Source organism: Mytilus galloprovincialis, chromosome 6 (genome assembly GCF_965363235.1).
Source record: "Mytilus galloprovincialis chromosome 6, xbMytGall1.hap1.1, whole genome shotgun sequence".
Classification (NCBI taxonomy): domain Eukaryota; kingdom Metazoa; phylum Mollusca; class Bivalvia; order Mytilida; family Mytilidae; genus Mytilus; species Mytilus galloprovincialis.
Genome location: NC_134843.1, coordinates 15,897,735 through 15,923,112, shown reverse-complemented (window position 1 = coordinate 15,923,112; position 25,378 = coordinate 15,897,735). Strand labels below are relative to the sequence as shown.

Below are 25,378 nucleotides of genomic sequence, written 5' to 3'. Positions count from 1 at the left end.
ACAAGGTAATCCATAAAAGAAAAATAAGCATTATCATTAACGAAATCAAAACATATTTGTAACATTACAAAAGGACTTACATCATGTATAACAACATACAACAATAAACACAAACATGAAATAACTACAAAAGTCTTTACACACATTGTTTGTACCAGAACAAAATTTGTAACATTTCTTTTGAAAAAAAGGTGAACAAGATTTGTAGCAATTTAATCCAAAAAATATTTCAACATTACAAATTTAAATATTACATCATAAAAATACCAAAATTGTTTTATACATATATATCATTATTTTTCATGAAAAATTTAAGACATGAACCAAGCGTACTTACTCTCTTAACAATATAACAATAAACAATATTTAAAAACAGTAAATGCACAAGACTATTAGTTTTTCTCACACTTTATATAGGAAGTTTAATAGCAGACATCATTGTGTTTTTTAATGAATTCAAGACAAATGTATTGACATCTTTTTCATTAACAAATCATGTCCAATTACTAATGCTATGTACATGAAGGTCTAGATGGGGGTTTTCATAACTCCATTCTTTAATTTTCATGCCATTTTTCTCTTTTCTTCAAATATTTTGCTTTTTATTCTCTCTCCTATATACCTCAGTCCTCTTGTTATTTTCAATTACTTTTTTAACTAATTTTTTGCAGTGTTGGTCTCATATTCTTTATTTTCTAAACCCCATCCAGACCCTTGTACATTGAGTAACCAGAAATCTTCATTGAGAATGGAAATTGAAGTATGAAATTTAAGTTTTCCTGACTTTTACACTTAACATTAAAAGTAATTAAATATGAATTCAACCAGGATAAAAACCAAACTGAAAATCAGTTCACTTTATTTTGTATTACATATTCAGTAATAGCCTAGTATCGTGGAGATTTCTGACAGTAAATCAACCCAACAACTGTGGTGGTAGTCTACTTAAACAACAAAGCAATTAGCACAAGAGCTTTGCAATAAAAGTAGAATAAATTTTTACAGCAGAATATATGCTGTAAATGGGAAAACAACTGCATAGTATCTGTACCTTAGTCAGAAGACATTTCTAACACAAACAATCAATATCTAGGTAATGCACATATGTATTAAGACATAATAATCACTTTTGGACTGTAAGTGTAATCAAAAGGAACAGCTTCAAAAGCCCCTTACAATAACATCTTCGTTTTTTGTTTCCTAATTATAATTAATGAAAGTCATTATGCATCTTCTGACTGTTCTCTTATATTTGCACAAGAAATTTCCAGTGTATTAAAGCACAAAATTTCATAATATGTAAAATTGTTTGGAAATTGTGCGCTATTAACACTCATCTTGTCATCAACATGAATTACTGTACTGCTGTGGCTATTCCTTGAACATTCATTGGTATACTGGTGGAATTTGGTAAAGGTCTTCTGAATAGTAATACATGCGGTTCTGTAATAAAACAATTTAGGTATTTCAAATAAAACTTAATATAATGCAAATAGTTCTCTTAAGTTAAATCTAGATAATACAAATAATAATAAAACTTTCTGCTGCTTGATTGGAATAAAGCATACTCCTAGAAAACTGTAATGAGTTTCAAGTTCATGTATCCAAAACTTCATGGAAAGATTTGCAAATGAAAACCTCTCATTTTTAAAGGCATCATACACTAAAATCTCATTTGTATGTTGTATTTCACTCATTTGTCTAATATTCAACTATCAAAATAAGTACATGCAAAAAGGTATCTTAAATCAAAACTTTAAACATGAATCAGATAATATATATTATGTTATTTATTAAACAAGTCACCTTAAATAGAATATGTGTACCAAGTTACAAAGTGATAATAGCAAAACTTCTTTGTAAACTAACTTAAACTCAATTGCAAGGTTTATATACGTCACATGGTTGCACAGACAACATATTCCATTACATTAGTTGAGTTGTTTTAGTGGAGAGGCCAAGTTGTAGTCTTTGTTTTGTAACATTGTATTGGTATATTTTTTTTAGTGGTCATGCAGAGAAAAAAAAGTTCCAAGTAATTTTTAGTCTTTTCAAACAAAAAAAATGCAATTCATAGGCTATACTACAATATTATTCTTAGCAATTCCTAGCTAGACAGCCTGTAAGTTATTATTTTAAACATTAAATTACCTGGAGAATGAACCATATAATGAATCCATCCTGGAGACTGCTGTACACCAAGATTCCTCCATTCAGATTCTGTCATCAAATGATTCTTTGGAACTTTCTTAGCAATATCAGGTGGCAGTATAACATGTCTATAAAATTAATTTAAATTACATTCAAACAATAGAAATAACAAATTTTTAATTAATCATCTCAAAGAAGTGAAAAGATGGTAGTCAACAAATGTTTCATCGCTATTAAAATGTGTTTCGTATTACGATAAATTTTTCACTTCTGTTCTCATACTTTGAACAACAAAATGATCTTATTTATCATGTTTATAGTTACCCGAGTAAGTTTTTCTATTTAACACCATTTTTGTCTAAGGTTGTAGTTTGTTTTTTAACATTGTTTTACATACTGTATTTATATTGTGTCAAAGACCAAATTTATTTGTTCGGTTTATGTTTACTTGTTTTGTTAATTTTCTTTTTGTAGAGTTAAGCCATTTTAATTGATATTTTATAATGTGCCTGTGTATGTTTTAATGTTATAATACTGTTTCAGGTAAGGGTGGAGGTTGGCACCAGTCAAAACCATTTAACAGGCTGCATTTGTTTGCACCTGTTAATACTTGTAAGTCAGGAATCTGTTGTTCAGTTGAGTGTTGATGTGGTTCATAACTTTTTTTCGTTTCTGGTATTTTTATATAGATTGTTGTTTTTCTTGTTTGAATGGTTTTACACTAGAAATGTTTATGCCTTTAATAGCTTGCTGTTTACAGTCAGCACCGAAATTTTTTTTTACTACTAGTCTAACAGAAGACCAATATTTTCAACATTTTTTGGTATGCGTTTAAACAAAGTTTTAAAAAACTTACTAGTCTGAATAGAATTTTATTATTCTGGGGCATCGGATAAGTGGCTAAGGGTGCAGACTGTGTTTAGTGTAAGCCAAGGCTACATTTGTATGTGTTGAAAGCCATAATTTGACTTAAGTAGTAATGGTTAACTTTTTAACAAATTGTGACTTTAACTGAGTTTTTTCGTTGGCACTCACACCACATCTTACATCTATTTACCTGTATTCATGTTTATCATCAAAGTATTTTTCTGAGTAGGATATCTGGTCAACAGGCATCTGGAAAATACATGCAATATAATAAATGATTTTTTTTTTAAATCAGCATAGATATTTCAGATTAAGTACTATGAATCAGTTATGATTTTCTTTTCAGTAACACTAATTTAACTTATTTTCCATGTGATATTTCAAATGAAAAAAAATGCTAAATTACTGAAATCTTCACAATTTTAGCATTTTAAGTTATATTTTAGACGGTTCCTGTCTTAAATGAAATTGGCCTCATTCGTGTTCATTCTTAATATTAACCCTTTCAAAGCTAAACACGGCATATGCCATGATGACATACGCCGTCCACCACTGCTTTTAGCGGCATATGCCGCGATGACAACAGATTTTTCATAAGGACTCTTAAACCATTCGGGTCCTCTCTAATTTTTCCTTGTATGAATCGAGGATATGCAAGGTCTCATTTGCGCTTGAAATCCCGGCTTGAAATCCCGGCAATTTTTATTGTAAAATCATGCAGTAGAAGGAAAATTGAAGGAAAATAAAAACAAATATTTTGACAAATGCAAATGGCGGAAATCGGAAACGAAGCTGTAAATATGGAAATATTTCAGCATTTCTATGGCGAAACTGTCGACGAGGATAAGTTAAAAGGTTTCTTGTTATCTCAATGTGTTTATTACATTCAATTCGTGTGGGAAACATGATTTGATCGATCATTACGAGACGTAGAAAAAGGGGGAAAACGGGGAAAACGGGGGTTGACTGAAAATTTTGAGGACAGAGCCACTGATTTGTGCCATGATTACATAATACGTTGTGTATGGTGCAATACGCTACGGAATTGAGCAATTGGTGTCTTCTTTATTATATGGCAGATAAAAAAACAAAATAGATGAAGACTAAAAGTAGTTTTTATTCAAAATTCAACACAAATGTAATAAATTACACCTTTTACCTGTTAATTACCTGAAAATGCAGGTAACCTGATAAAAATTTTACTGAAATAACTGCCTAACATTACAGTTCATACTCTCCTGAGCATTTTTCATGCAATAACCTTTTCTGTATCTCTTATAGTAAAAAAGATACAGCAGTCTGAAAAGGAATATACTGTTCTAATGAATGAACACCAAAAAAAATGCAGCAGCAGCAGCCATTTTTCTATTTTTTTGTGTAGCGTTGAAAGGGTTAAAATGTAAGTTGTATTTAATGATAATACATAACATATATAAAGGTTGAGGATGAACACGGATGGGGCCACTTTCATTTTTGACAAAAACCATCTGAAAAGTGACAATTTTTGGCATATTTGATAGATTTTTCATATTTAAGCTAGAATCGGGGCGTTTTTAATGAGTAAATCAGTTAAAATCTTTTACATATACTCATTGAATCAACTACAATAGACACTTAAGTGTTTAAAAAGTGTCTAAAATCTTTCGTCGGATGAACTTTAAATTTGAGGCCAAAATCGGCCCTTACCGGACATACTCCTTTGTATTTAGTTTAACGAAATAAATAAAAATGTTAATACACCAAATCATTGACATCGGTTTACTGGTTTACCAGGATTCACACTTCAGACAGCTAACAATGAGTCTCAGTTTGCTGGGATCGAAATATCTCATTATATTTCCAACTGAAAAACATTGCCAACACAAGTTATCCTTCTTTTTTGGATACCCTGATGATTTGATTGTTGGTGCCTAATATCTGAGGCAAATATTTCATGCATGTTCAGGACAAGCTTAGACATGTTAGATGAAAGTATAAACATGGCCCTTCCATATGTTGAAAACCATGTCAAGATCAGATGATATTTAAGGATTAATCTGGAATTTGAAATAAGGGAATATTTTTTTTTGAAAGAATTCAGAAGAACTAAAGCGTGATCAGTAGACAGTATACTTTTCAACATAAAATGCTGTGTTATGTACAATAACACTTGGAATGGACATTATTCAGTGTTACAGTAAGGAATTTGTTCAACCTATTCAAATTTTTCAACTTTACGCCATTTTTTGTTAAAAAACTGGATTTTGGGTCAAAAAGTTTAATTTTATGAATGTCGATGAATTTAGTGCAAATGAGTAAGGTGCGAAAGTGAAAGGGGCCTGGGCTCACGCTACCAGGCAACTTGGGCGAAGAAGTCGCCTTCCCGACCGTCACTTCGCTTTCCCCGATCCCCCAAAGCGAAAACAAGTCGCCCTGTTCTTGAAGATACTCGCTTTCAGTCGCTTTCATCATCGGATATTTTCAATTTTTACCAAGTTGATGAAACATCAATTTTTTTATTGATAATTAAAGAAATTCAGACATAAACGATTCGTTATCTTTAGAAAAGATGTTGAAGTGTGTAGCAAGTTATTTGATAAAAATACAACTTTTTATCACTTCGTGCATTTCCCGTGCTTGTTACTCGAAAACGTACATCAACCTAAATTTCGGCGGCAAAATAAGTTTGTTACTTCATTTAAACGTGATAAAAGTTGCCTCCAGTAAATGTTTAATCCATTTATTGCATTAAAAACGTTATGTTCCTTTCCAAAAAACTTGTCAAACATCATTTATTTTTGTAAAATTTCTTGCATTCGTCCGCCATTGACAGATTTCTAAACTACGGATCTGAACCTGACCAGCTATGACCGAAATCCGTACTTTTACAATAATGACTACGGACGCAGCTGACAGAAGAATATTGATCCCAAAAGGAAACATTACGCATTCCACACGCATTAAGAGACTTTTGGTTACATCTAATTGATTGGTGTATATAATTCCCTATATTTTTTATGGATTGTTTCAAACTATTGATTAAAGTTGCTTAACTCTGAGACTGTTATACTAATATCAATATATTATGGCCTAGCTTTGTAACTTTTATATTTCTTTATGAGAAACACTGAATTTCATACACAAGATAATTTTTAATTAAATTGTAATTGATATATTATAATTTCTTTACATTTTTAAAATATTTTTTTTTTTTTAGTGCTGGATATTTAGTTGGTAGTTTCTCACAAAAACCTTAGTAAAACTTAAACAACTTTTAATTTCAAATGTTACTTTAATTGTAATTTTTTTACTCAGATATGAATTTAACAATATAAAAAGAACATTATTTTCATATGGCCCTTTATACTAATGTAAAATCCAAACATTGTATTGCACCGCGCGAATGAGCACTTCTCTTTCAAATCTCACCACTTCTCCCAGGGGTTTATCTGAGTATTTTGGGAAAAGGGACCCTGGCCAGTTTGGGGAATTTTTTAACGCGGTTTTCAATGAAATTGGGAAAAACAACCAATATACCAGATGTTAGTTTTAATGTGTTTTGTTCATTAAATTTTGTTTTGTTGGTGAAAATATAGTAAGGACTACCTACACCTTTGTTTTTAAATATAACAACATGGCATTAAAGTTTATTTGAGTATCAAAATAATGAGTTCTAACTTCTTAACCCTTTCGCCGATGAGTCCCGGTTTACCGGGATTCACGCTTCAGACAACTGACGATGAGTCCCGTTTTACCGGGATCGGAATACATCTTTTATGTTTCCCGCTCAAAACAGTGCAAACATGAGTTATCTTTCTTTGATGAATACCCGGATGAAAGTGTAAACATTGCGCTTCCGTTTGTTGAAAACCGTGTCAAAATCAGACGAAATTTACGAGAATTTGAAATGAGGGAACATTTTTTTTGAAAGAATATGGAAGAATTGAAGCCAAACTAGTATACTTTTTTGACATAAAATGTCGTTTTATGTACAAAACACTTGGAATGGACATCGTTCAGTGTGAGGAATTTGTACAGCCTCATAAAATTTTTCAAAAGTTTGCCGTTTTGGGTTAAAAAATTACAATTTGGGGTCAAAGAGCAGAATTTTGAGAATTTCACCTAGATAATGCTGAAAATTTGAAAATTTGAATATTTTATGAGGAAAAAATTATCAAAACATGAATAAAACTGTGAACATGGTGTTAGTGAATGAAATAAATACACAAATAACTACAAACAAGTTTTTATTGACATTTATTATGAAGATCTCCCACTTGAGCAATAGTAGCCAGGGAAGCCATCGTCTCAGAGTAGCTTCTGTCTGGGCAGCAATCGGTGAAAGGGTTAAAGGATTGTTACATTTTTTTTTGTTTTGACATGAAAATTTGTGAACTAAAATATTTTGAGTTCTGTATAAAATATATCCTGTTTCTATTTTCTTTTTTACATATCTTTTGGTTTTCAATTTTAGTGTTGCTATGATAGCTGTCACATGTTTGGTTCTTTTCATTTTTCATTTACTGTATTTTATCAAGGATTTGTATAGTCTTACTATACAAATCCTTGATTTTATTGACAAACCCGGAGTTATATACTTGTCCGTTCCCGGATTTGATCTGGTTTTAGTATTTTCCCACACTTCCTGTTTATTTATGGCAGCCATTGTTTGTCAATGTTGTTTGTCATTCAATATGTTTCAACTTGGATTTACACATTACTTGTTGGGCGATTTTTGGCATAAAGATAGCGGTTGAATAAAATAAACATCTCTGTCATGAATAATAAAGATGAAAATGAATTTTGTGATCATTTGGGAATTTTACTCCCAAAATTGGGAAAAATGTAGGGTTTTTGCCGTTGGGATTGGGAATGGGTCCGAAAAACGGACCCTGTGGAATGCTAGAAAAATCCATGTCTCCCCATCAGTTTCAAAAAGAGAAGTCACTTCTTCCTATAATTCTGAAGTAGTGTGAGCCCTGGGGGGCAAAAGTAAATGGGAGCAAATATGTTTTTGGGCAAACTCATTTGTATTCAAGCCTGGACAGAAATTAGAACAGTTCAAATTTGGGTGATATAGCCTATAAGATTGCCAAATTGTACGAGAGCGATATCAAACTCACTATTTGTCCACCATTAGGCATTATTAGACATCACAAAAGTTCACATAATATTTTGATGACATAATACAAATGAATTAGTAGAAAATATCGGACACTACACTGGAAAAGTGATTCTTGTAAGAGTAAGATGTCAAAAGTTCAAGCTCGATAGATTTCCAAATAGTAATTAGGTTAAAGGCCTATACACCTTATGGCTATTTCCCCTTAACCCGAGAATCTGTCCCACTTGATATTTTGAATTCATACAACAATCACTTTTCCATTGTGGATTCAGATATTTTCTTTTATTAAGACCTCAACATTTTACAAGAACTGTTGAGATTTGCAGTAATGGTGAAAAATAGGGAAAAAGTGTATTGACAGTTGTTAAATATAGTCACAAATGTGGAGGGGAGGGAGGGGGGCAGGACATTTTTTGGGACGTCAAGATCGGTTGTTTTTTTAAGCTCTTGATTTTGAGATTGATCCTTTCGGGATTCTGGAATTCTTTTTTCGAAATTTCTGGTTTGACATTTCTTGAAATTTGGGACCTTGGGATTTTATGCTTTTAAGACGGAATTTCAGGAGAAGGATCCCTCCAACCCCCCCCCCCCCCCCCCCCAAAACCATAAATAAATAAATGTATCATGATATAACATATAGAGATAGGAGTTATCATATTTAACCTAGTGAAAATACTGCTTTTAAGCTTTAAATAGCATTAAAAATTATTTTTTGTAGGCTAGAGGGGTCAAACAATGAAACATCAACAAGAATATAGTTTCTTGTTCTTTGTTTTTGAGGAACAGGTGCAAATAACTATGTTATACAGATTTAAACTTGTTATGTTTGGTTACTGACGCATTGTCGTCAACTCTACATCACAAATTCATCATAAGCACCTTCAATCAGATGTTCTGTATGTTTTCTGCGGATATATAGTAACTTCTTTTTTGTTGTCAAAATAGGGCGGGATTCTCGTCTGTCATCCTTGAACTTTTGAAAGCAGACGATATTGGGAAAAGAGTGGGTTTTTTTCGTTTTTCACTACATAAGAAGGACTATTCAGAACATACAGTGTTGGAATGTTGAAATTCTACAGTTATTTTCTTCTTTTATGAAATATCTGCGAAATAGAAAAGAGTTTTGACTTCATTTGTAGTTTCTCTTCTTCAAATTTCTGGCGCTCTTTTTTATGATCTCGCGAGAATTTGAATGGGATGATTAAAAGAAAGAGGAACAAAAGTTTTCAAAAACATAAACTATTTGATTTCAAAGGCCATATTTTCATTATTTTCCCTGTAATGGTAATTAAAATTGATAAGCGGTTGCTTAATTGAACAATGGTATTTGTTCTTGTAGATCTCTAATAAAAGATTTACGAAAAGTGATGAAACTGGTTCCAACGAACACTTGTTTCAACATTTTGGTACCAGATAATAATTTGGTTAACTCGGCCTAAAACAAATTCGGACTAAAACGAGCTCGGCCTCTTTATAGACTCGGCCTACTATTATTTCTTTTAAGAAATAAAGTGATGAAACTCTGCCTATGTTTTTTGTAGTTTTTACTATTTTCTGCTTTTTTTTAACGATTGCCTAGGATGCATAAAATAAAATAACAAAAACCTATTCATTGAAGGCCCTGCCCACAATAGAGAATACATGTTTAATAGAGTAAAATTTTTGCATGTCAGAAGCTGAGACTACTATAACACATGTGTTATAGTAGTCTCAGTCAGAAGTTATAAAATGGATTTTATCTTCAAAACAGCCACATGAGCATTTTAGGCAAATTTTAGAATACAGTTTTATTATATGATTCTTGTCATACATTATGATACACATATATGATACATATTTTATTTATAAATAGGAGAAATGAAAAGAAATAAATGGTTTAACCATAAGATTAGAATCATTGATGTTTTATAAAAAAAAAAAAAAGTGAAAAAATTCAAAACGAAAAAATAAGATTAATATAAGTTATGAATAAAAAATTACAATTTCTTTTCATTTCCTTCTCATTCCCTTCTTATTTCCTTCTCATTCCCTTCTTATTTCCTTCTCATTCCCATTCTTATTCCCTTCAGTCTCACTCCCATTCCATAAACCCATTCTATTCCTTTCTCATGATTCCATTCCCACATTTCATTCCCATAATTTCATTCCCATTCCATTTACTTCTCAGCTCGAGATTATCAGTGGTCACTGGCCCGAGTTTGTTAAAGGCCGATTTTGTTACAGGCCGAATTCGTTAGGTGGCGAGTTAACCTCGTTTCCAGATAACAAGGGAGAGAATCAAATCATGGCACAGCTTTTGAGGTGAAAATTATTATAAAACGTAAATAGCTCCACCACAACACAGATAATGCATTACCCATATAAAATTTATAAAGAATAAGTTCTTTGTTAAATAATAACTCAACTTTATAAAATCAGAAATTATCATTAAAGTTGTACAGTTTGAAAAGCACAAATGGTCTTCTTCAAGGACAATATAATTATATAACATGGTCAATTGTGTAATTAAAACCCTAACATGTTGAGGTAACCCATGAAATATCCAACATTTCTACTAAAACAGGCTTATGATAATAACAGAAGACTTACTGAGACATTATAAATGTACCAACTAAAATATTAAAAGGAAAACAGTCAATACCATGGATAAATAAAAACATCAAGACCATGATAAAACGAAAGAACAGAACACATGCCAACTATAAAAGAAACAACAGCATGAGAATAAAACGAAAATGGCAAGAATTAAGACGCAATATTAACAAAGAAATTGAATTAGCCCACAACAACTATGTCAACAACTTAATAGGCGATATAAAACAAGACTCTAAACCCTTTTGGAAATATATCAACAACCAGAAAGCAGACAAACAGGGAATACCACCACTTAAGACTCATGATAATAAGACCGCCGATACAGACCAACAAAAAGCTGAGGCATTGAACACTCAGTTTACAAGTGTATATACAGAGACAAAATATGAATCTGTTCCATACCAAACTCCTCCTGTAGACAAAATGATAAACATCATAGTAACAACAAAGGGTGTAGAAAAAATACTAAAAAATATTAATGCATCAAAAGCGATGGGCCCTGATGGTATACATCCAAGAGTACTTAAAGAACTGGCACCTAACATATCAGAGGTAATGGCTCACTTTTTCCAACAATCCATCAACAGAGGAACCATCCCAGACGAATGGAAAAATGCTAATATATGCCCACTATTCAAAAAGAACGACAGAACCATCCCAAGCAATTACAGACCAGTTTCCCTAACATGTATCACTTGTAAATTACTAGAACACATCATTTGCTCAAACCTAATGCAGCACTTTGAAAAACACAACATCCTAAATAGCCGACAACATGCATTTAGAAGAAGACACAGCTGTGAAACCCAACTTATCAACGTTATACATGACTGGGCAACAGCTATTGATAAAAGGAAACAAACAGATATATTTATTTTGGATTTTGAAAAAGCTTTTGACACCGTACCGCACGAGCTCTTAAAAAGTAAACTTCACAAATATGGCGTGCCCAAAAACATCTTGAATTGGATTGACGCTTTTCTATCTAATAGATCTCAGTGTGTGATAGTAAACGGAGTTAAATCGGAAACATCATCAGTCCTATCAGGAGTTCCTCAAGGAACGGTTCTTGGTCCAATCCTATTTCTGGTCCATATCAACGACATAGCAGATAACGTAACATCAGAAATTAGGCTGTTTGCAGACGACTGTGTATGCTACAGAGAAATTAATACTGAAGATGACTGTGCTGAACTACAGAAGGATATTGATACCCTAGGTAACTGGGCGACAGATTGGGGAATGAGATTTCAACCAGTTAAATGCAACATGATGACATTGAGTCGCAAGAAGAAAACAACATCATTTAAATACACCTTGAAAAATACGGAACTCCAATTTCTGACATCAATAAAATATCTAGGAGTTAACATCACGAATGATCTACACTGGGGTAAGCACATAGAGGAGATATGCAATAAATCTTACAGGACATTAGGTTTACTAAAAAGAAATCTATCCGCATGTCCACTTGAAGTTAAACTCCAGGCCTATAAAGGACTGATACGACCTGTCCTAGAATATGCAAGCACTGCCTGGGACCCACATCAACTATATCTCCAAGACCAACTGGAAAATGTACAGAAAAGAGCGGCTAGGTTTATAACATCAAACTACACTGATTACGAACCAGGAAGTATGACAGCGATTTTAGATCAACTACAATTACCCTCACTGAAAGACCGTAGAACACAAAACAGATTAATTCTTTTCTGCAAGAATATACATGGTCAAGCAAACTTACCATCTGACCAACTGAAAAAACCATCCCGTACAACCAAGAACATGCACAGTCAACATTTCCTCCGACTTCAAACAAAAACAGACACGTTAAAATACAGTTTTATCCCAAATACCATTAAAGACTGGAACCTACTACCACCGGATATCTTCACCAAAATTCAGACAGCAGAAGAACCAGCTAAAACCTTTAGTGAAATTGTAAGGGGGGCCCAACTTAAATAAATTACTTGACGCACGCGCGGTGTATTAATATCCTTGGATGTATCACCGTAAACCTATCAAGATCAAGATCAAGATCAAGATTATCAGACACTTCCTTATAGTTAAAGTATACATTAGATTATTCAGGTAGTCCTATTTTCATATATGTCAAGAAATTAGTGCTGAATATTTCCCCCTTACATTTGTAACCAGGTAAAAGTTAGATCCAACGCAAGCGCGGCATAGTAAAATCAGTGCCCGGTACGTTATCATCAGTATGTTGATGGTGTGCTGAATTATAAAGAAGAAGAAGAAATGGTACATGTCAGACATTAACTCAAACATGCTTTAACTAACCTTTATAAAACTTGGTGAATTGTTTATATCTATAGACGTGAGCTCCCATTCATTTTTTTCGAGCCTTCGACTTTAGTCGAAAAAGCGAGACTAAGCAATGCTACATTCCATCGTCGGCGGCGTCCACAAATATTCACTCTGTGGTTAAAGTTTTTGAAATTTTAATAACTTTCTTAAACTATATTGCATTTCTACCAAACTTGGACAGAAGCTTGTTTATGATCATAAGATAGTATCCAGAAGTAAATTTTGTAAAAAGATAATAAAATTGAGAATGGAAATGGGGAATGTGTCAAAGAGACAACAACCCGCCCAAATAAAAAACAACAGCAGAGGGTCACCAACAGGTCTTCAATGTAGCGAGAAATTCCCGCACCCAGAGGCGTCCTTCAGCTGGCCCCTAAACAAATATATACTAGTCCAGTGATAATGAACGCCATACTAATTTCCAAATTGTACACAAGAAACTAAAATTAAAATAATACAAGACTAACAAAGGCCAGGGGCTCCTGACTTGGGACAGGCGCAAAAATGCGGCGGGGTTAAACATGTTTGTGAGATCTCAACCCTCCCCCTATACCTCTAACCAATGTAGTAAAGTAAACGCATAACAATACGCACATTAAAATTCAGTTCAAGAGAAATCCGAGTCTGATGTCAGAAGATGTAACCAAAGAAAATAAACAAAATGACAATAATACATAAATAACAACAGACTACTAGCAGTTAACTGACATGCCAGCTCCAGAATTCAACTAAACTGACTGAAAGATCATGATTTCATCATATGAACATCAGACACAATCTTCCCGTTAGGGGTTTAGTATCATACCATCATAACATATATGAGAATAACATAACCCGTGTCATGCCAACAACTGTTTTTAGAATAAATGTGTTTAGTTCCGATGCAAAGACCTTATCAATGACTCAATATTAACGCCAAAATATGCAATCTTTAATGACTTGACAACAGTATCGTAATTATATCCCTTCTTAATAAGTCTATTCAAAGGTTTTGTAAGTTTCTGAGGTGAATACTGACACCTTTGTGCTTTATAAAGAATATTACCATAAAAAATTGGATGTGAAATACCTGAACGTATTAAAAGTCTGCATGTTGAGCTATATTTACGAATAATGTCTTTATACCGATGATAAAATTTAGTAAATGTTTTGACTAGTTTGTGATATCGAAAACCCTGGTGTAATAATTTTTCAGTAATACATAAATTTCTCTCGTTAAAATCTAAAACATTGTTACATACACGAGCGAATCCTACAAGTTGAGATATATAAACACCGTAAGATGGTGACAAGGGAACGTCACCATCTAAAAACGGATAATTAACGATAGGAAATGAAAAATCATCCCTTTTATCATAAATTTTAGTATTCAGCTTTCCATTAGTGATATAGATATCAAGATCGAGAAAAGGGCAGTGGTCATTGTTAGTATTAGCTTTATTTAAAGTAAGTTCAACAGGATAAATTTCATTAATATACATACTGAAGTCGTCATTATTGAGAGCCAAAATATCATCCAAATATCTAAAAGTATTATTAAATTTGTTTATCAGATGTTGTTTCGATGGGTCTTTGCTTATTTTTGTCATAAATTGTAACTCATAACAATACAAAAACAGGTCCGCAATAAGTGGTGCACAGTTAGTCCCCATTGGAATTCTGATAATCTGACGATGTACGGAATCCCCAAAGCGAACAAAAATGTTATCTAGTAAAAATTCAAGGGCATATATAGTATCAAAGCATGTCCAATTAACATAGTTTTTTTGTTTATTGCTACTAAAAAATGACCTAAAAGAGTTTGAACATATATATTCACATTCTGATTTTTTGAATGCCCATTTAATTAGGTGTGTGAATTTTTTCTTAATGAGAATGTGAGGCAATGTGGTATACAGGGTAGAAAAATCCAAACTTTGAACAGATTCAAAATCACCAATATAAGCATGCAATTTATCAAGTACTTCCAACGAGTTCTTGACACTCCAAACGTAATTTATTCCACTATTTTCGAAGGCCTTATTTGAACAATTTATTATCAGGTTTTTAATTGTACCAAGTGTGCTGGTAAGAAGAATAGACAATTTAGTAGTTGAACAATGGCTTGAAGACGAAATAAATCTATATTTGTAAGGGGTTTTGTGTAGCTTCGGAAGCCAATACATAGTTGGGACTTTCATTGTATTTGGCTCTGCTTGTAAAGCGGTGCCTAAAAGTTTATGTTTGTTACAGATTTCGTTTTCTGAAAATGGAGTCAGTTGGAATGTTGGTGAATTGGTGATTTCCTTTTTCAGAACCTCAATGTAAAATTTACGTCAAACAATAATAATATTATTATCTGCCGGGACAAAAACAAATTCCTTGGCTAGTTCTTTTAGTTTATGTTTGATACGAGAAATAGGTTTATTGTTGTAAGGGTTTATAGTAAAATGTTCTTTAAAATGTTGAATACGTATATCAACTATCTTCATTACTGAATTAAAAAAAGAGTACAAAGATTTTTTGTCAGCTTTTTCCCGTTTTATCCATTTCATACAGTAAGTATGGAGTGAGTCGTGGATGATATTACGACACTCATTCCAATTAATAATTGACGGGGGACGATATTTAGGTCCTTTACTGAGGAATGATTTTAACTCTCGGTCTTGAACGATGTTAAGATCTCCTGTTATAACATGGGAAATGGGGCCATAAATATATTCGGAATTACTGCAATTACATGAAGTAGGTGTATTTTCACTGATATTAACATCTTTACACAATTGCAGGGTTGGCAAAAACCCGGGTTTTATGAGTATTGCCCAGCCCAGTGGGAAATACTGGGAAAACCCGGGTTTTACTGGGTTTTAGTGGGTAATACTGGGCAATGCTGGGTAATATAAATTACTGGTCTGAATTTTATAGAGGATTCAATGATCAAATACAAATTTTACACATTAAAGATACTTATAACCTATTTTGTTTGTTTGGATTGGTAAAACTGTTAATATAAAGCATAACAAATCATTGTTATCAAATAAATATAACTCCTATTAAGAATTAACAATTGTGAGAAAAATTATATTAAAGTATTGTATATGTACTGTCACTAACTAATAAGTAATTATTCAGATTAGAATGCAGGTTTGTTTATGTAACAATAATCAGCCCTTTCAATTCTATAAGTGTTAATGGCATACCCTTAGGGTGTTTTTTAGCAATATGAGTGTATAACATTTAAAATTAACAATTCACTTAATCACTGCAATAAAATGCATATTTTTTCAAAGTTTGGAATATTGAATTTGAAACAATGCTTAGTAATTAATGAGGTATCCTTAAATGTGCGAATCTTGTATTCTGTCTACAATGCAAAGAAGAGAATGAAATTGAGTTTTTCAATCTTCTAGAAATGACTGTCAACATGGTCAATGGTTATCTGTATAAAAAGTATATATTTAGCTGTAACACTATGAAACTACACCAATTCTTTACTATTTTATGTTAAAATAACCTAAAAAAATCATATTGCCCAGTAATGCCCAGTATTACCCATTTCTTGGAGTATTGCCCAGCACGGGAAAACCCGGGTTTTCCCGCCCGGGAATTGTAATACCTTGCCAACCCTGCACAATTGACTATTATTAAACACAAATTTCCGGGTAGATTTCTTGTAAATATAACAAATAAGAGGTAGCTCAGTATTGTCAAAATATCCAGGAATTTGTTCTTTAACAGAATGGTCGTTAAATATACCGGCAATATTTACAAAATCAAAGCCTTTATTGACATACTTAATTTTAATAAAATGTTTTTTATGATCTTCAGGGCGATCAATTTTGGGAAATAATTTAGAATAACAATATGCCATAATAATTTGAACAATTTCATACTTAGGACTGCTATATGAAATTGTGTTGCAATCCTCCAAAATTTTATTTAACTTATTAACCGGTAACGAACAGAGTTTTGTTAACAGATAATGTCTGCCGTTGTTTTTTGAAATAGAAATTAGGTCGAAATATTGGTATGATTGGCCCGAAATCTTCTTTGATTGCGATTTGTTCTACGACCGTGAGAACGTTTTTAAATTAGGTCCGAAATATTGGTATGATTGGCCCGAAATCCATTTTTTACATATTCTACTTTTAAATGGACTTCTGCGGGGAAACATTACATTCACTCTGTGGTTAAAGTTTTTATACGACCGCAAAAATTGTAATTTTTCGTCGTATATTGCTATCACCTTGGCGTTGTCGACGTCGTCTTGTGTCATCGTCGTTGTCCGAATACTTTTAGTTTTCGCACTCTAACTTTAGTAAAAGTAAATAGAAATCAATGAAATTTTAACACAAGGTTTATGACCACAAAAGGAAGGTTGGGATTGATTTTGGGAGTTTTGGTCCCAACATTTTAGGAATTAGGGGCAAAAAAGGGCCCAAAAAAGCATTTTCTTGTTTTTCGCAATATAACTTTAGTTTAAGTGATTAAAAATCTATGAAATTTGACACAAGGTTTATGACCACAAAAGGAAGGTTGGGATTGATTTTGGGAGTTTTGGTTCCTACAGTTTAGGAATTAGGGGCCAAAAAAGGGCCCAAATAAGCATTATTCTTGGTTTTCGCACAATAACTTTAGTATTAGTAAATAGAAATCTATGAAATTTAAACACAAGGTTTATGACCATAAAGGGAAGGTTGGGTTTGATTTTGGGAGTTTTGGTCCCAACAGTTTAGGAATAAGGGGCCTAAAGGGTCCAAAATTGAACTTTGTTTGATTTCATCAAAAATTGAATAATTGGGGTTCTTTGATATGCCAAATCTAACTGTGTATGTAGATTCTTAATTTTTGGTCCCGTTATCAAATTGGTCTACATTAAAGTCCAAAGGGTCCAAAATTAAACTAAGTTTGATTTTAACAAAAATTGAATTCTTGGGCTTTTTTGATATGCTGAATCTAAACATGTACTTAGATTTTTGATTATGGGCCCAGTTTTCAAGTTGGTTCAAATCAGGATCCAAAATTATTATATTAAGTTTTGTGCAATAGCAAGAAATTTTCAATTGCACAGTATTCACCAATAGCAAGAAATCTTCAATTGCACAGTATTGTGCAATAGCAAGAAATTTTCAATTGCACAGTATTGCGCAATAGCAAGAAATCTTCAATTGCACAGTATTGTGCAATAGCAAATATTTTCAATTACTCAGTATTGCGCAATAGCAAGAAATATCTAATTGCAATTTCAATTGGAGTTATCTTTCTTTGTCCAGAATAGTAGTTGAATCAACTTAAATCATTGTTTTATACAATATACAATGTATAATTCAGTGATAACAAGCACTTTATTTTACATTTTAATATTTTATGATGTATTTAAATGAGTAGTTATTGTTGCAAACTCCATTAGAAATTTGAATTGAGATCAGTTTTGGAAAAAGGGAAAGGGGGATGTGAAAACAAATGGGGGTGGGGGGTTACATTTTCTCATTTCAGATTTTCATAAATAAAAAGAAAATTTCTTCAAACATTTTTTTGAGAGGATTAATATTCAACAGCATAGTGAATTGCTCAAAGGCAAAAAAATATTTTAAGTTCATTAGACCACATTCATTCTGTGTCAGAAACCTATGCTGTGTCAACTATTTAATCACAATCCAAATTTAGAGCTGAATACAGCTTGAATGTTGTGTCCATACTTGCCCAAACCGTTCAGGGTTCAACCTCTGTGGTCGTATAAAGCTGCGCCCTGCGGAGCATCTGGTTAAAATTTTAATAACTTTCTTAAACTATCCTGGGTTTGTACCAAAATTGGACAGAAGCTTATTTATGATCATTAGATAGTATCCAGAAGTAAATTTTGTAAAAAAAATAAATCCACTTTTTCCAGTTAACATTACATACGTGTAAAGTCTGCAGTTAAAGTTTTTAAAACATTTATAAGATTCATAAACTATGCTGGATTTTTACCAAACTTGGACAGAAGCTTCTTACAATCAAAAGGTTGTATCAAGAGGAATATTTTTCTTGATTTTTTTCCTCATTTTTGTTGAGCCTGCGATTTACAGCAAAAGTAGGCGAGACACTGGGTTCCGTGGAACCCTTACAAATTTTTTATATAGGAGTAGGTTCAGTAAGACCCCTTTTTGGCCCCAAAATATAGGCTATATTAGTTTTACAAAATTGTGAAAATGTAATATTTAAGCTATTTATTGGAAAGAAGAATGTCTCTGCTACATGGATATGGGCTTTTTTTGACAATACAATGCGCATATATAGGGTAGTAGCACCATTAAGTCATGCTAAATTACTGAAATCTTCAAAATTCTAGTATTTTAGTTAAATTTTAGACAGTTTCCGTCTTAAATGGAAGTGGTCGCATTCATGTTCATTCATAATTTTGAATTGTAAGTTGTCTATGTTGATAATACATAATATATGTAAAGGTTGAGGATGAACATGGATGCGGTCACTTTCATTTTTGACAAAAACCATCTAAAAAGTGAGGTTTTTTGGCATTGATATATTTTTTAGATTTAAGCTTGAACCAGGCCGTTTTTAAAGACTAAATCAGTTAAAATCTATCATGTCTATCATAAAAACTTATCGAATCAATTAAAATAGACATTTAAGTGTTTAAAAAGTGTCTAAAATCTTTGGTTAGATGAACTTGAAAATTGAGGCTAAAATCGGTCCTTACCGGACCTACTCCTTTTACATTTTGCATTTCCGAGTTATGGGTTTTTTTCATTATAAAAGGGGGGATTTTCCAGTTTTCACTCAATTACTCAAGAAAGCTTTCACCAACTTGAAAGAAATTTTGGTGAATCGTTTATATCTTTTGACATACACATATATGAGCTCCCTTTCAATTCTTATAAATTTTAGATTTTATGTTTCTGAGAAACATAAAATCTAAAATTTATAAGAATTGAAAGGAAATTCTGAGTTACCATGGTTACAGGGTTTATTCATGACAAAGGGGGATTTTCCAGTTTTTTCGGACAATAACTTTAAAATGCTTTCAGCAGCTCTCATGGAACTTTGGTGAATTGTTTATATCTATTGATGTAAGCTCCCTTGAGAATTTTATGAATTTTACATTTTTCATTTCCAAATTAAGGGGGAATTTTTCAGTTTTCGGACAATAACTCAAAAATGCTTTCAGCAATTTCATAAAACTTAGGTGAATTGTTTATGTCTTTTGATGTAAGCTCCCTTTTGATTTTCATAACTAAGTAATTAAACTTTATTTTTTGAAAGTGTGACAGGCCTATCATGGGCTAATGGCGCATTTGTTTATTTACTTTTTTAAGCAATGGCAGCAGAAAAGAGATGTCATAGTATTACAGACTCCTGACTTGGGACAGGCATATACAGAAAGTTCATTCAGCTGGCTGTTATATTACCAGCTATTAGTCACTGTGGGGCATTCAACAATGAGCCAATACTACATGTACATAGTCAGCTATGAAAGGCCCCTAAATCATAATGAATAACCAATCAAACGAGAAAACTAACGGCTGACATTAAAGTCTATATTGATGCTAAATTACTGAAAACTTGATTTCTTTCTCTATGATTTTTGATAATGCATAGGATGCACCAATAATACTAGACAACACACATCCAAAGTAGAAAATTTCTCAATGATTTTTGTATTTATATTTTGACAGACAATTTGGCAGACAGAGCTGTCTTTTCAGACACCATGGTGCTCTCTTACAGAAAAGGTATTATTATATTGCTTATTATATTGTGTGTAATTAAAAAGAAAGGATATGTATAACTGTTTAATGAATCGATTTGAATGTTATAATAACAATAGATTGTTATAGCTGATCATGATTTGAAATTGTTAACATTTTTTTTTTTATTTTGATTGATTTTAACTGTATTTATTCAAAAACAATATTTTATAATTCTTGTAGTTTGTGGTTTGACAGTTATATATTAAATTGGTTCAAAAACTTGTGTGGTTTACAAGAATCTACAGTCTACACTATTTATTTTTTTGTACCCTGATCATGACTGGTTGTCAGTCCTGTGCAAAACTTTATGGGGTTAAATATTTCAGATATCAATTCCTAGTACTTTGTTTTAAAATCCTTCATTGATTTTGTTATGAAACTTGTAACAGGAGCTTCTTCATTATGAAGGAATATCTATAATGAAAGAATTAAATTTTATGAAGGCAAATTGTTTCTTTATTTGTGAAGTGAGATGCAAATTCTTAAGAACATATCCATGCCCAATAGCCATGTAGACCAATTTATTGATAATTTATATACTAAGATATTCAAGTTACAAAATAATGTGTATAGTATAGTATAAAGAAATATAATTTTCAGGTAAACTATATGTTATTAAACATGTTAAAAATTAGTTTTGCATGGCATATGAATCTATCTGTTCTAATTAAAAATGTTAAAATATAATTATGAACAAGTCAGCTTTCATTGAAAAATGTTGATTGTACAAAAACATTTATGGTACAAATGTAATACTCTTCCTTTAATCTTTTAGTTTAAACGGAAACGTAGCAATTACAAAAAAAAAGAAAAACTGAAGTATTCAGTCAATGACTTCCTAATAAAGCTAGAATGTTGATTTTTCAGTGTTCAGCCGATGGCTTCAGCCACAGCGTATGAAGAAATGAGTGACTTCTGGGCAAAGAACAGAAAACTCAACAGACCACTTTCTCCTCATTTATCTATTTACAAGTAAGTTATTTATTCAGTGGTATAGATATAAGAAGATGTGGTATGAGTTCCAATGAGACAACTCTCTGTCCAAGTTACAATTTGTAAAATTAAACATTATAGGTCAAAGTACAGTCTTCAACATAGAGCCTTGGCTCACACCAAACAGCTAACTATAAAGGGCCCCAAAAATGAATAGTTTAAAAATGTGGTTTCTGATACAAAGAGTTATTAATGTTGTAGCTGCATTTACTCTCAAAGGTGTACAAATCTTCAAAATTTTTAAACAAATTACAATAGTTTTCATTTGTATGGCTTCATTATCTTCTGTGTGCAAAAACTCTTATTTTCTTAATTAAAAACAAATTCACATGTTAAAAGCACCCAAATCATGTCTGAAAATAATGGAGAGAAATTTGTACATCAAATGATTTGGTCAGCCTTTTTCACATACTACATTCATTCAGCAAATTCACTTAGTTTTTATCATCATTAAAACAATTATTAATTGTAAAGTTTGAGGATTCTTGGTTGGAAATATTTAGATTTTTTCAATTAGTTTAATAAACCTAATATACCCAAAAAAATCCATTGTTATACATGTTTTATGATTATTATTTTTTTCAGACCTCAGTTAACATCAATGCTGTCTTTATGCCACAGGGTTACAGGCATTATTATGGGTGTCAGTAAGTAACATTTTACAAAAACTTTTCATATTACTATTTAAAAAAATCATTTAAATGTATCATACATTGGCCAAGGATTAAATTGACACTTGAAAATCGTAAAATTCCATTTAATGAACAAAATGATGCTCATGCAACCTCAGATTTCCAAAGTTATGAGGTTAAATAAGCTATAATTTTGGAACAGGGATTAATTGAGGAAGATACTTACGATATACTGCCTGGTTTGCTGTTGGCAAGAAAGTATTTCATGTCCTTACTGTACTTGATATAACAGTACTAGGGATATCACTTTGAGATTTTATGACTACCAGTACTTTGTCTTTAAGCTTGACCTTGGTAACTATGTCATAACCCGGAGATGGGATAATATATTTTTTGTTTTACATCTAACTCTTGCAGCTGTACTTGATATTTTATATATTATAAGTACTCAATGATTTCTTTTTCTAGCTGTACCTGCTGTGGCAGCAATGTTACTAGTATCACCAGGAGATTTTACAACTTACATAACCATGATCAGAGATTTAAATCTGTCACCTGCTTTGATTGCAGCGTGTAAATATATCCTTGGATTTCCTGTTATCTACCATTATATTAATGGAATCAGACATTTGGTGAGTATTTAAAAGCAGCATGTTATACAGTTGTTTTGACAATATAACTTGTATATTTGATTCATCTTTTTAAGATTTTTCTGTTGAAAAACTTATTTCCTCTTGTGTTCCATACATGTTTGCTAAATACAAGGTTCTCCACCCATATGACACAGGCAATTTTCTGATGACATGAAAAATCCTAGTAAGACATGCCAATATTTGATACGCTTGCATGCAAAAAATCCCTCTTTTTTATAAGTACAAGATTGGACACTCAATCGTAAAATGAGCATTAGGCTTAGTTTTTATGCTGAATACTCGAAACAATTATTAATATTAAAACACTTTTTGAAAGTATGATTCCCAAATTCATAATGCTTGAAGAAAATCTATATCGTAAATCCTATTTTGTTTGTAATTTATAACCCTGAAAAATTCTAGTTTCTCCAAAAAGTAATTAGAATGAAAAATCTTTGTTTGAAGTTTGAAGTTATAAATATCATTACTGTTGAAATTGGTGTATTACTCATATTATTCCTAAACCCTTTCACAAAATCTGATACGAAAATTCATGCTTTTTGCTAAAAAATTACATGCATTTCATACAGCAAAACAGTTTATTGTGGCCCGTTTATGTTGTGATATCTGGTGTTTAAAAAATTGTACGACATGAAATGAAGATTAAAGCTTTCTAACCCTAAAAAAATGGCAGAAATCGCATAAAAAACATCACAGACTCTTGATACAGAGTACATGATACACATACTAAAGGTGTATATTGTTGAGTTTTTTTGGGTAAAGATTGCATGAAATGCAATCAAAACCCTATGGTACTGACTTGATATCTAAATCTTCCAAGATTTATCACTACCTTTGAGATCCACAAAATGTACACCATTAATCATAACATTCTAAACATCCTATCCATGAACATTCCAGAAATTAATCAACATAATATTAGCTCAGATATTCAAGTTACAATATGATGTTATACTTGTGAAGAAAATTACATAACTTTTGCAAGGTGCAGGAATCTATTATTGTTCTAAAATTTCAATGGTGTTCTGTTAAAGTCATCTTTATATTTAGAGTTATCTTCCTTTGATCATAATCTTAGATCAACTACAACCAATGCTTTATACAATGCAATGTTATATTCTACTTCCCATTGATAAATTTCAGCAATTTTCGTGCTTACAAGCACTTTGATTTTTATGCCCCGTTTATGGGCATTATGTTTTCTGGTCTGGTCTGTGCGTCTGTTCGTTTGTCCGTCTGTCCCACTTCAGGTTAAAGTTTTTGGTCAAGGTAGTTTTTGATAAAGTTGAAGTCCAATCAACTTGAAACATAGTACACATGTTCCATATGATATGATCTTTCTAATAAATAAGAGTTTTTACCCCATTTTCAGGGTCCACTGAGCATAGAAAATTATAGTGCTGATGGGGCATCCTTGTACTAGGGACACATTTTTGTTTCTTCAAATTTACCCCATATGACAGGATAATAAAACTTTGTCATTTTTGTCAGCCCACAATGTTTCGTCTTAAACTTACAGCAGCAATCATAGGCAAAATCAAAAGGTTCTGTTGTACCCTTTTATACAAATTTTATTGGGCAAAAGTACAGTTTTCAAGCAAGAATTTTCATATTTTGGCAGAATATAGGTGCATAATATCAGAAATTTTATGTTTTATAAGGTTGTGACGTAGCTTTAAAATTCAGTACTAACTCATAGTATATTTGTTATATTTTTCAGGCTTGGGACTGGGCTATTGGATTTAGCTTGACAGACACATACAGATATGGATACTTTGTGTTTGCACTATCCCTGTTTCTCACAGCTGTGTGTGTTCATTTTGTATAAACAGAGACACAAAGACTTTTTACACATAATCCAACTGAACTTAATGCTTTTTTTTACAATTTTCTTGCATTTGAATATTTTCTTGCATAAGTAACTAGTAATAGCTTGCAGAATATTTGTTTTAGATATTATACAAACCAAAATGAAAATATTTAGCCTATGAAAGATGAAAGATCTTGTATAAAACAATGAAAATTGAATAAATATAAAAAGATATTTTATTATCAAACAGAAATTTAGTGTTTAAAGGACTTGTTCACCAAAAACTCAGAATTCAACAGTACATACAGTTCACATTTTGAAGTGCTTCTGAATCATGGTTGGTACAAATTCAAAGTCTAATTTGATTACCGGTATTATTGTAATTGCAATGTGTTATAAATGTTTTTATGTTATTTAGTGGTTAAATGACTTTCTGTTAAGTAATATTTGATGTCCTTCTTGTGATACATTGTAAGCAATGTCAATGCTTTATATGATATAGATTATTATCTTAT

The 25,378-nt window shown here is 31.9% G+C and overlaps 2 protein-coding genes across 3 annotated transcripts; one reads left to right on the top strand and one right to left on the bottom strand.

Annotated features, from left to right (window-relative positions):
- Positions 1–1,339: 1,339 nt before the first annotated feature.
- On the bottom strand, positions 1,340–9,321 carry LOC143079057 (cyclin-dependent kinases regulatory subunit 1-like). Of its 2 annotated transcripts, none has more exons than XM_076254203.1 (4): positions 9,176–9,321; positions 3,209–3,267; positions 2,152–2,279; positions 1,340–1,443 (listed from the first exon to the last, which is right to left on the bottom strand). In XM_076254203.1, the coding sequence occupies exons 2-4, from the start codon at positions 3,265–3,267 to the stop codon at positions 1,355–1,357; spliced, it is 276 nt and encodes a 91-aa protein (XP_076110318.1). In that variant the 5' UTR covers positions 9,176–9,321; the 3' UTR covers positions 1,340–1,354. The 2 variants fall into 2 exon arrangements, with proteins under 2 accessions (XP_076110318.1, XP_076110317.1); XM_076254202.1 differs by having other exon boundaries at positions 9,002–9,296.
- A 1,033-nt stretch (positions 9,322–10,354) lies between these two features.
- Positions 10,355–25,378, top strand: LOC143079056 (succinate dehydrogenase cytochrome b560 subunit, mitochondrial-like). The gene is made up of 6 exons (XM_076254201.1): positions 10,355–10,423; positions 20,701–20,757; positions 21,643–21,747; positions 22,354–22,415; positions 22,869–23,032; positions 24,774–25,378. The coding sequence occupies exons 1-6, from the start codon at positions 10,407–10,409 to the stop codon at positions 24,879–24,881; spliced, it is 513 nt and encodes a 170-aa protein (XP_076110316.1). The 5' UTR covers positions 10,355–10,406; the 3' UTR covers positions 24,882–25,378.